At 39.2% G+C, this 12,448-nt stretch overlaps 2 protein-coding genes across 3 annotated transcripts in view; one reads left to right on the forward strand and one right to left on the reverse strand.

Moving 5' to 3' along the window:
* Nucleotides 1–9,209, forward strand: part of GARRE1 (granule associated Rac and RHOG effector 1) — a 57,047-nt gene extending 47,838 nt beyond the window's left edge. For both annotated transcript variants that reach the window (XM_071756726.1, XM_071756727.1), the window contains exons 11-14: nt 2,814–2,979; nt 3,806–3,940; nt 6,025–6,103; nt 6,679–9,209. In XM_071756726.1, coding sequence (XP_071612827.1) covers nt 2,814–2,979; nt 3,806–3,940; nt 6,025–6,103; nt 6,679–6,996 — 698 coding nt within the window. In that variant the 3' untranslated portion in view covers nt 6,997–9,209. The remainder of the gene's footprint in view (nt 1–2,813; nt 2,980–3,805; nt 3,941–6,024; nt 6,104–6,678) is intronic.
* Nucleotides 9,210–9,685: 476 nt separating this feature from the next.
* SS18L2 (SS18 like 2) lies at nt 9,686–11,639 on the reverse strand. Its single transcript, XM_071756732.1, has 3 exons — nt 11,497–11,639; nt 11,257–11,333; nt 9,686–10,525 (listed from the first exon to the last, which is right to left on the reverse strand). The coding sequence occupies exons 1-3, from the start codon at nt 11,563–11,565 to the stop codon at nt 10,438–10,440; spliced, it is 234 nt and encodes a 77-aa protein (XP_071612833.1). The 5' UTR covers nt 11,566–11,639; the 3' UTR covers nt 9,686–10,437.
* Nucleotides 11,640–12,448: the final 809 nt, after the last annotated feature.

Consider the following 12,448-nt stretch of genomic DNA (forward strand, 5'->3'; position numbering starts at 1 on the left):
CTTTTACAGAGAATACTATTAAATATTGTTTGCAATAGCTGCCATTTCTTAGTGCTATCCACCAGATGCTAGGGTGCTTACAAAGCAAGGAGGTATTTATAGGTAGGCCTTGTTAGTTTCTTAATAGCAAGTGAACTAAAGTGCAGGCAATTATCATTAATAAATAAGAATGGAAACAGGTGCCTTGTTTCTTTTCCCAGCTGTAGTAGATCCAACCTTTCCTATATGGACTTCATCAAAATACTGAAATGGATACTAACAGATTATATTCCTTCTACTGTTGGTTTGTAAAATTGTTTAAAACCCAACTTCAGAAATTATGTATTTTACCCCTACTCAAAACAATCTTGCTCTTTACCAGTCTTGCAGTCTGGAGATGCTGCCGGATTGCATCTTTCTCATATCCCTGCATTTTCCTTCTATTACTGGGCAAATCCATGGGTGTCACACTGGTTTCTATTCTACAGCCATTACTGCAGTGAAGACCTTGGATGCTGAAGGATTAGAGTCTAAAGAGCAAGTCCATGTGGTTTGCCAGATGTGTCTGAACCACCAATAAATTGTAAATGCAGAGGGGCTATTGTCAAAGATGATGTGAGAGAAAATTCTGCAGCCATAAGCAAATTGCTGAAGACTTACGAAATTGATTGTAGAGTCTAAAAGGAGATTTATGAATTCTTCTGATAGAGGAGTACTATGAACAGCATGCAAATCTATTATCTTGTAAACATAATTTCTGTTGGTCTGGAATATAGCTACAGAAAATTTGTAGAATGCATTTATGAAAACTGCCTGGAGGGAGGCAGCACTAGAGCTAACTTGAAAACCTTTTATTAAGCTGTGAATCCACTTCCTGCTCTCACTTGCACACTGCATGTGTGAGGGCTGTGTAGGCATCTCATTTGACTCCCAGTTTTGATAGTTATTTTGTCAACTTAGTTCATAAATGAGAAGAATTTATAAGGTATAAATAGGCATTGTAGTTTAACAAAGCTTTTTTTTTTTTAATTTCTTGTATAACTTGGCAGGTTGAGCTGTGGTGTAGAAATTTCATTTTAATTTCTAGGTAGCACAGTACATAAAGCTTTGAAACAGGAAACACTTTTTCATTTCCAGGCTTTCCTAGGACTTTGTCTAGTTGTCATTTGAAACAAATGGCATTACTTTTTTGATTAATATTTTAGAGCCTGAATATTATGTTGCTTTTGAGATGCAATTCTGCTAATTAAGAAGCTATAAATTTGATGGCTTTTCATGTCAAGGGCTTAACTAGGTACCAAAAATGTATTTTGCAGTACTTTTATTTTCTATAAGAACTTGATGAAGGCACGCTGCAGTAAGAGCTAATAGAAGCAGTGATGGTACCTGCAGGTCTTTAATTACTTTCCCAGATGTGAAAGAATGCAGTCAAAACAATACTTGATAAAAAGCTGTTTATCTGAAATATTTTTGAGGTAAAATTAACACAAGTTACTATTCTGAATGTAAACAGTAATTTAAAATGGTGCTATCCACTGGAAAAAAATCCTGGATGCCCTTCAGAATCCATCCTTAGATTCAGGTATCTGTCTAGATTCCAGCCTTATTTTAAATTGACATAGAGCTGTTTCTCAAAAAGAACAAGTATTAGTGGTAATATTTTATTTCTGCACAGCTGTCAGACAGCTCTGTGCCTTGCTTATACAATAAAGAATGTATAGAAACAAACTTATTTTCTTCATTGTCATTTTAATTTGCATCCAACAAAACACTGTGGAGCTCTTTTCTGAATATGCCAAATGAAAATGAGAGCTTCTATTCTAAATGCTGAATTGAATGTAGGGAAGCCATCGCATGAGACTGATTTCTGCTTTCTGAGCTGTTCATGCTTGTTGGGCATTCTTCAGTCTTCACTCTAAATTTAAAACAGGGACAGCAAGCCAGCAGCTCTGTGCTTCATGCACTTACTATGTGTGTAGTCTAGACGTTTTCCATAAATCCAGTCAGATTGCAGAGTTTTCACTCAAAAGGCAAAAAATAAACAGAAGCTGTGGAAACTCAATTGCACTGACTCATAGCAGCATTTATTTTTAATACACAAAATATTTGCTCTGATCAGTCAAGCATGGAAAACCCTTTTGGATTAAAGTTTGTGCTGCGTGTGCTCAAGAGCATGCACACCACTTACAAGATGGTTGGGATACAAAAAGCACTTAATGCAAGAAATTTTATTTTGCTATTTTTTTCTGTAAATATGTCTCATTCTGAAGTACTTCGCAGGTCAGGATCAGAATGTTTTTGAAATTGTTGTCTATCCTTTGTAGAAAGTAAATAATTTCTGGTCTGTATGTTCTAACGTGATCACTTTGAAATTTTGATTTCTCGAAGTAAGCAGGATCACAACATAGCAGGAAATCATGTTGTAGTCTGGAGTCAGCTAGAATAGTATGGTCTTTTCCTCTGAGCTTGGAGAAATGTACAGGCTTTAATTCCGTCAGTGTCTGCTGGTAGGTTATTGGACTTCTCAGTGTATAGACAAGATAATAGTGACAAATATTATTTCCCTGATGGAATGCAAGGGGAAGGTATATTTCCACATGAGAATTGTTATCCACTATGTATGGATGGTGGTATCCTCTTACTAAAAATACTTCCCATTCAGTGTTTTTCCCTACTCCGTGAAGAGGTACCAACTGTTGTCTGACATTTATTAATGTCGAGGGAATTACTTTCTGTTGTGTGGTATGGTGAAGCCAGAAGGATTAGATGAGGATGATAACTGCAACAGAAATAGCTGAATGTCAGCAACTAACTTCTTGATTTCTTTTATTCAGTTGGCTCTGATCCAGAATTTGCCCGCTATGTTGCTGGGGTCAACCAGGCTATGCAACAAAAAAGGCAAGCACAGCATGTCCGTCGCCCAAGCAACACACGTAGCAACTGGCCTCTTCCTGATGATCCTCATAAAACCTGGCCCTTTCCTGAGTATTTCACAGAAGGGTAAGAAACTGGGCAGGCTACATATTTTTATTGTATATCATTCTATTTGACACTAAGACTTGGCAGGATGTGGGAATACTGGGTGTTTTTTCCAATTGCTGCTATGTCTGCAAAAGCTGTACTTCATTATGTCAAGAGTGAGAAATCTGAGCCCTTCCTTGCTCCACTGATACTGAACACTGACATTTGTTCAATGTCTTATTTAGAGTGGAATGTATACCAACTTTGACTTGAGCAGGGGAAATAAGGAATTTCTATCATAGATTAATTCAGAATGGTTTTCTTCCAGTATTTAGAAAATCGTGTGGGTTTTTTTTCTTTCTCAAGACCTAGTTGTGTTGAAGTGATGCTAGCAAAGCTGCAGCATTTTGCTGAATTCAGCTTTCCAGATTTTAGCACCTTAATCTTGCTACTATAAAGCAGGTACTTTACAGCAAGTATGTTGTTAATTCTTAATCTCTTCCAAATCATAACTATTTATTACAACAGCATTGTTTCAAGACCCTCTGTCCACCTGTCCACCATAATATCTGTTCTGCAACTTTGCAATGAGAAAGTGCTTAGTGATTCTAAAACCAAGCATCACTGTTCCTCCTTCCTGACCAAGAGAGGCACTTTACATTTATAGCACTGTTTTACTAAGATACAAATGTAAAGGGAGTGTAACAGGCAAAGCAGTTGATGTGATCACTCAGAAGTAAACCAGTGAGACATTTTATAAAGCAGTGAGACTACCCGTGATAAAGGTTCAGCATAACTAGCTAGGGCATACAGTCTGGACTAGGTATGACAAATAAAAGGACTAACACAACTTTTTGTCTTACAGTGATGTGACAAATAGCTGGTCTGGTACTCAAGGAGACTCTGCCAGCTCAAGTGATGAGACCTCCTCAGCTAATGGAGACAGTTTGTTCTCCATGTTCTCAGGGCCAGACCTTGTTGCTGCTGTAAAGCAGAGAAGGTGAGCAAAATGGACAGAAAGACATGCAGCTTTGTAAGGTTCTTTTTTTGATAATTTGAGTTGAGTATCCACACAAAGGAAATTTGCACTAATTAGACGAAGTTATACAAATGCCTGTTTTCACATTACACTGATGATCAGTGTGTAGCATATCTGATTGCAATGCTAGGAATTCCCAAATGGAGTTATTGGTAGCCGTCTCCTTTTGCAAACCAACATCTGTGCAGATAGCCAGCTAGCTGAAAATCAGCATGGCTAGAAAAGATCTGATGCTTTTCCTTTTCCAAGAGAATCTATTTTGGATGCGAGTTCCTTCTAAACTTCTGAGGAGTTAAGAGATCACTTTGAATTGATTTTCTAAACTGTATGTTTCGCTGTGGCTTTGTCCTGCCCCCAGTGTTGTGAATTTTGATGCAGCAAATTCCTTTTTCCTGGCTTCTCCTGCAGCATTGAGGCTCTCCAGAAATACTGATGATGATGTTCTGTAGACTTTGTCTCACCACCACTACTGCAGCTGTTTGAATAGTTGTAAACACATGCCTAAGTAGTCCTTTATTTCTGACGATATGAAGAGGAGGCTCAATTGCATAAATAAGCCTAGTAACTTAAAAACTAGGCCAGGATTTTCAGCCATGTACAATCCACTTAAAGGCAGCAGTATGAATTACAACAATTGCTTTTTGCTTTTCTAAGGGGCTGGAAGGTGGGTATCTTTGGAACATCAAGGATTCCGTTGTAGAGGGTAATGAGACAATAATAAAAAGGCACAAGATGAAGCATGAGAACCAGTCCAATTCCAATTTCAGTCTGGGCTCATTCTCTCAAACTATTTTCAGAGACTTTTCTAAAAAATAAAATTAGCTTTTTCTGCGGCCAGATATTTTTTGTTTAGATCACAGAATAATTCAGTCAATACATGTGATAGAAGATTGTCTGCTTTCTGGTGACAGGAGAAAGTCAGTGGCTATACTGCCAGTTTGCTATAAATTATACCTGGATAGCTATTTTTATATGCATTGCTAGAAAGGAGGTATACTGGAGTTGAAAATAATGAGACTAAGGCAAACAGGTTGAAAGGCACCAACTACAAGAGGAGCTGTTTTCTGAATCTTCACACTTTCCAAGACTTTATATAAAGAGGACAGGAATTAAGCTTCAATGAACGTTAAATTTAAATTAATTTAAGAGAGCTATCCAATAAGTAGACATAGAAAAAGCTGTAGTCATTTTTAAAGAAGCAGGGAAAGGAAACACGGTAATCATTTAATGAGCTAATTAATCTGCCAAGCTACGAGTTATCTAAAGACTGATACATGGAGAGACTTACGAAGCAAGAACAAAAGCCTCTGCTTTATGTAGTGCTCTGAAGAGAAAATAAATGTTTCCAAAGAGCGTGCTTCATTAAAACTCCTGTTTTTAAGTACTACTGTCTTATGGTACTGCTAGGGACTGACAAAATACCTTAGCTAAAACTAAAAAGCAAAAAGATTGAACATTCTAAAGTTGACCTGCAAGGGTCTGCTTACTTATGGAGGCCTGGTGATTTTGATGAAAAGATAAAAGATTCTGCTCTAATCCAAATACAGCTCCTGCCTCCACCCTCCCCAAAAAGAAAAAAAAAATCAAAACCAAGAAAAAACTTCAAGAAAAGCACATGGTCCAAGATTTCTATGTGATACTAGGTGTTAAGCCACAAATTTAAACTAAAGGTATAACATTTTTTCTTAATAAAGTCACTATGCTTCAGCAGATGTTTCACTTGCTCAACTGTGGGCAAAAGACTAGCCCATCTTCCTTTCACCTCTGCAAAAATGTGTGCATGTTACTGAAGCTGTAGCTCAAAGAACTCTAGTGCACTGTCAAGTCCCTTACAGTATTCAGTGGTGACTTTTCTTTCTGCATTGCTACTTCTACCTCTACAGAGAAAAAAATACCTGAAACAAGATGAAACATTGCTACACATTTTAGGCCGTCAACTATAACAGCCTGAAACATACAGAGTAGTATGTGCCAGTGGCAGATGAATGTGTGTGACTCATTAAAAAAAAAAAAAAAAAAGTAAATGTCACTCTTTTTTTGGGCAGAAAACACAGCAGTGGTGAACAGGAACCTAGTACCCTACCATCACCACCTCTTCTTTCTGCAGCAGATGACCGCAATCAGGTAAGCTGAAAATGGCTTTGCTTACTCATTTTTCCCATTTCCATTTTGGGGTGTTTTACCCTAGGAAAACAACTAGAATAGCATCTCTGTCTCCATATTGTTTACCTCAGGTAAAACACAAACCACTTGCACTCAAGTAGTACTAGAAGCTTTTATCAAAGTTACCAAGTTTAAATGCTAGAAGTGGAAATAATTTTTTCCCTTGTTACAGAAATTATCACAAAGATTTCAAGTTAAGGGAAGAGGCAAGACAATTGATTTTCATTGTACAAAGAAAACTAAAGTATCATAATTAGTTACCCCTCTTGCTAGAAATACTGATTTGGAGCAGGGCTACTATGTGTTCAGCAAACATGCTGAAGTAAATAAAAACATTTTTCCATAGGCAGGTGTTTTAAGAGTGTATATGTATATATATATATATATGTATGCATCAATTTTGCTTTCAAACAGATCAGTCTTCTGAAGATGTCTTCAAGAAGGGATAAGGTGGTGTGTTTAAGTATGGTCTCAAAACAGAAGTGTTTTATTATTAAAACAAACTTAACTAGAACCAACTAATTTTGTTTTCTCAGGATAATAAAACCAAAACCTGGCCTCCAAAGGCCCCCTGGCAGCATACATCCTCCGTCACAAATACGCTACCCAGCCAGAACACATCTTTGTATCCTATGAGCAGCCCTGTCAGCCAGTGGAGTGACACGATGCAGATCCTCCAGTCACCCATGTGGGCAGCAGCCAACGACTGTGCTCCAGCAGCAGGAATTTCCTCTAACTTTGCCTATGCGCAGCAGCAATCACAACAGGCTTCCCAGCACAAACAGATGAATAAGGGCTTTAAATCTTTTCCAGTAAAGCATGAACGCAGACCATCTTACCTGCATCAGTACTAATTGCTTTTCATGTTGGAAAATGCAGCACAGGGCCAAACATGAATTACTCGTACCTTGATTCACAGTTTGTATTGGCTATATCCTGTTTATCCCATTGAATATGGAATCGAGGGGGTTTCAGAGAGAGAAACTCTTGAATTCTGATTTGCAGTGCTGAGCAAATATGGCCAATATGTTTGTTTAATGTACATGAAACAGCCCAAAACTGTGATGTAGAAATGCTTTTAAAATGTTTATATTGCCTTTACTTTCTGAATCTTTTTTTTTTTTTTTAAAGAACTGCTGAAGGACTACCATACAAGAAACACTGTATTTTATAGCTATTTTTCATATAGATTTATAGTTAAACATCTTACTGAAACACATTGAATATGTTGAAGCAAATATATAGTGGTCTCTTTGCTCAACACTGTGTTTAAATTTATAATGGACAAGCTGTAAAGCCTTTGTATTCACCATAAATGGCCTGTGGGCACCTTTTTTAAATGAAGAGTAACAGCAGCTTGTGTGCCACACAAGTGAGTTTATTATGAAACTGCTGCAAAAACAGTTGCGAAACAGAGTTTTGTGGTAGTTTCCTTACTCTCAAGATCAGCAAAACCACTCAACCTTGTGTCACAAATGTTATTCTGGGCTGCTTAAAGTAGATGGCATCTGTGTGGATAACATGACACTGGTTTTAAAATAAAGACACCATTTCTTACTGCTTCATTAGGCCAAAGGCATTATCCACACAGTGCTCCTTAAGTGTGTGAAAGTATAGCCTAAAAGACTACTTGCATATATTTAAAAGTCTTATTTCAGATGCTACAGTTGATGAAAAATTGTGAGCTGGCTCAGAAGATACAAAACTGAAATGTGGGGTAGCGCTTAGTTAAAAGAACATTATTTTTTTTAAAAGGATAATTATTTGCGGTCAATATGTGCCATTAAGTGAACCTGTGGAATTAGGAATAATCTTCCAACCAAAGTGGAGCTGGGGAGTGACTGGTGCTTAAAAATTAAAGAACAATGGTAAATATATGTATAGCTATCCCGCTGTATATTAACTGAGATTACAGAAGATTCTTTATATAGTTAGAGCTTATTTAAATTTTCATATTTCATCTTTGAAAGAGTCTAAAAACCACAATATTTTCTGGTATAAGAGTTTTGACAGTATTAATCTTATTTTTGTATTTTTCTTAAGTCATATCATTCTAATATGTTAACTACTAGTAAAATGGGTTATTAGTTCTAACTACATAATTTTTCAATGAAGATAAAGCACATTTGTTGTTTTTGTTTTTACGAACTAAGTACATCTATATCTAAAGATACCAAAAATAAATACATTATATATATATATATATAAATAAAAAGTATACACAACACTAAAACTATTAAACATCTGGGTATTTAAAACCCATCCACCTTTTTTGTTTGTATGGTGACGGGCTGCATTTGCAGGCCCAGATTGTTACCTTTTGTGCTGTTTGAGGATGCCAATGTTGCCTGTATTTATGATATTGTCACCATGTTTTCTGAAACTTCATACTTACCATGTTTACAAAGATTTGTTTGCTGTACATAGACTTTTTACAGTAATGTGCTTTGCACAATCCGTGTGGCTTCTGTCTGTAAATTGTTAATGGTCTGTACTACTATAATTTTGAAAACCCTCTGCTGAAAATGTTAGTGGTTATTTAACTTGATGAATGGTTTTGAGTTTCCTAAATCTTGTCATTTAGATCTAATACTAAGTCCTAAATTTGGTTGTACTCTTACTGGTTATTCATACTAAGACCAAAATGAAAGTTAATGAAAATACTTAATTTTGAACTTTTTCTAACAAGTGCCAAAATAATTGCTCTAGTTTTTGCAGTTTATTCATAATTACAAATGCTGTCAAGTTTCTGGACCTACACAAGTGAATTGAGAGAACAAAGAACATTTGTCTGCATTTTGACCACGTAGGTGCTACTCTGTCCTTTGCTTCCGATTGTTCTGAACACTGGGAATTTTAAGAATTGTTGCACTTGGCAAATGAGTCTTGCCATTAAACTTCACTTACACTGCCAAGTGCAAGGGTTTGGTGCTTAGTTAACTTACCCTTATTGCAGTGCTTCTTGTGAATAGCTAATGCTTCTGAACTGGAACTGTACATTTTGTATTTTAAAGCTTCTGTAAAAGTAAACTATTTGCTTTATTAAAGATATACATTTAATAGGTCATACCTGTTTAAAATATGCACCTTGCTGAAAATGAGCAGCACCTTAAACTGTAACTTCGGTTTGTAAACAAAGATCTTATTTCATTAATATGGGATTATTTAACAGTTTGAAAATTGTCAACTGCCTACTTACTGACTCATAAAAATGAACTTTATGCATCTTTAAGGCTACTTTTCCAAGTAGATTGCACGGAAGGATGTGGATACACAAGATGCCTTTGCAGTCTCTTTGAACTAGTAGTGCAGATGAACATTGCCAAAACCAAGTTACTTGAATTTTTAGCAATCGTAAATAATTTTCATGGTAGTGAGTAGAATGTGAACTCTTCCTCTTCCCCCACCAGAACTATTAACTAAACTAATAGCCTTGATAATCATGCCACTGAAATGCAATCTGAGGTGTGCAAGCAAGCTGTGCTCTTTTAGGGTAAGAGTACAGAAGCATATAGCTGAACATAAATGCAGAATCCATATGAATCCATTTTGATGTAAGAATTTACTTGTTTACAGAGTCTGCAGTACAGAACATTTCAAGAACAAAGGAAAAATTGACACAGCTTGGGCAAACACAGTCCTCTCTCACTGTAATAAAAGCTCAATTTCTCCCTCACACTTAATCCCTTTGAAGTTATGCAACAGTCCCATCATTCCAAGAAGAGTAAACTTTTCTATTTCACTACGTCACAAAACTGCTCCTATGTTAACGTGTTACATTAATCCAGAATATAATGTAACTTACAAACAACATCTTTAGTTTATTAAGCACAATTCCTACAGTACAGAACAGTCTACTGCTTATACATATGGCAACCTATGGCTGACTTGGTCATGGTAAAGGTAGGGAAATTACCAAGCTAAATGCTTACTCTATTATTATACAGCCTTGGTCATGAAACAAACCTCTGCCTCAATAAGACCACAAGAGTTCTCCAAAGGCACCTCTGGTAGTGCTGTCCTGACAGCCAGGCTATTTTCAGAAGTATACTATGTGGAGTTTTTCACAAAGGGAAAAAAGGAGCATGTTGATAATTATGACTCTTAAGTTCTACTTACAGTCGTGGGGAAAAAGCTGGCTTAATATTGCATTAAAAACTACATTCACATTTTTAATATAAAAATACAGATGACTTTTTACCTGCCTTTCAAGACCACACCTTTCCAGCTCTCAAAATGGCACTCTAAACTAAGTCTTTCTAAATTCATCACTGCTTGTGTCCAGACATGTGTAGTCAGTCTACAGTCTTCTGTGTGCTGGGTGGCATCGCATCAGCAATTGTGGCTAAATAAATCAGGTTTCTATGCAGGATATGCTGGTACCTAGGAAGGAAGAAACAATTTTTGGGATATGTGTTCTTTTCTTGCAAACTACCCACAATTTAATAGCAAACTATGAAAAAAGTAATAAATCAGTATAAACACTTCCATATCCTGCTATTTTAACGGCCAGTACACTGCACTGAACTGCACTCTAACCAAGCATGTGGTGCTGACCAACTCTGATGGCAATAAACATGCACAGCAAGATCTCTATGATCAATACTGAAACGATACAGAACAGCACGAAAGCAGTTCCAGGGGCGGGAGATGCCGAACCCCCGGCACTGCTGGGCTGGTCAGAACATTCAGGCAGCAGGGCCCAGTTCAGCAACCGCTGTCCCTCAGGCACTCTGCAAGTTGAAGTTGAAGTGCTGCAGAGGCACGAAACTGACTTTGCTTTTCTGTAAACACCGCTCAGTGTTTTACAGACGCCGGGAGGGAAGGGAAAGCCTGCCCAACGGAGATGGTTTTCATATTCACCCAGAACAAAAACGTTGGAAAAAAAAGAGGAGGCATCGCATTTATGCTACACAATGGCATTTCTGCTTTACAAATCTAAGAAAATAATTTTTGGGAAGCCTCTTAAGAAACACAACAGCATTTTCTCCTTCCTGGAAGGAAAGCTCTGGAGAGCGCTGTTTCGCTCTCGTGAGGAACGTGGGGACCTGGAAGCTCTGAGAGTTCCCGGTTGCCACGGAGAAAGCCCCGCCAGCCCCCGGGGGGTCACTTACTGCACGCAGTCGGTGGCCCGGCCCTTGCTCTGGTACTCCACGATGCACCGGATCAGTTGGTCGTTCTCCTCCAGCAACTAGGGCACAGGAGCGCGCCGTCACCGCCCGCCTCACGCCCGCCCCTGCCCCCCGCCGAGGCCGCGCCGGGCAAGAACGCGTCGGACCGGCTCCACCTCAGCCGAGTCGGGAGATTCCGAACTACCGACACCACCGCGACCCCTGACGCCCGCACTCACTCACCCGCTGCAGCGTCTCCTGGTTCACCTCCGCCTTCCCGCGCAGCCGCTCAGGCACGAACGCCACCGACATGGCGGCTCCGCCACTGCGCGCAAAGGCTGACGGGAAGCGGCGGCCCCGCCCGCCTCGGCTGCCGATTGGCTCGCAGCGGCCGCTCGCGCACCTCCACCCGCGCGCACCGCCCGTGTCGGGGCGGTACCGGGGCGGTACCGCGGGGCGGGAAGGCGGTACCGGGGCGGTGCCGCCGGGCAGGCGGGCGGTGCAGCGGGGTCCCCGCAGCACTCCCACCCCTCTGCGGGATGGAGTCACCCCCGGTAGGAAACACCTCACGGGATTCAGCCCACGGAACCCCCCGGCAGATGCTGATAACGGGCCCCGTTGCAGCAGAGCCCAGAAGGAGAGGCCGGGCGCAGGACAGTGCCTTCAGCCGCAAGAAATAACCTCCGAACGACCGGATTTATTGAACAGTTTATTCTGGTTTAAAATTAAAAAAAAAAAAAAAAAAAAAAAAAGAAAAGACGGAAAAAGAAAAAAAAAGGGAAACCCTCACTTCCGTGGAGCAAGGGGGGCTGCAGGTGTGCCACCCCGCTGCTGCTGGGCACAGGCTGCCCCCACCGCCCCCCGTGGGTATTTACAATTAATTGTGTTTAAATACACCTGGGACACCTCGTACAATTATACATCGTTATTGCAACAGTACAGCACGTGCCTCTGGTCAGAAACCTCAGCGGTTGTTCAAAATCATGATTTGTGGATCCCAAAAGGCATTGTTGTTAACATGCAGAAAGCATTACTAAACAATATAATCTAATCTCTATGGCTGCCAAATACCTGACCTTAATAAGGAAACCAATTACAAAATACTTCCTTGTAGTGCTATACAAAAGTTATAAAATTAAGATTCTATCAACCACTTTTAAATATTCCAATTTACCAACAGTGCATTTTCCACATA

Source organism: Heliangelus exortis, chromosome 13, assembly GCF_036169615.1.
Source record: "Heliangelus exortis chromosome 13, bHelExo1.hap1, whole genome shotgun sequence".
Lineage (NCBI taxonomy): Eukaryota > Metazoa > Chordata > Aves > Apodiformes > Trochilidae > Heliangelus > Heliangelus exortis.

Bases quoted from the DNA above. Each gene is read 5' to 3' on its own strand.
- SS18L2 (XM_071756732.1), bottom strand. From the start codon at position 11,565: ATGTCGGTGGCGTTCGTGCCTGAGCGGCTGCGCGGGAAGGCGGAGGTG. The intron at 11,334-11,496 runs GTGAGTGAGTGC...CCTGTGCCCTAG, and splicing joins ACCAGGAGACGCTGCAGCGG to TTGCTGGAGGAGAACGACCA. The intron at 10,526-11,256 runs GTAAGTGACCCC...CTTCCTTCCTAG, and splicing joins CGGGCCACCGACTGCGTGCA to GTACCAGCATATCCTGCATA.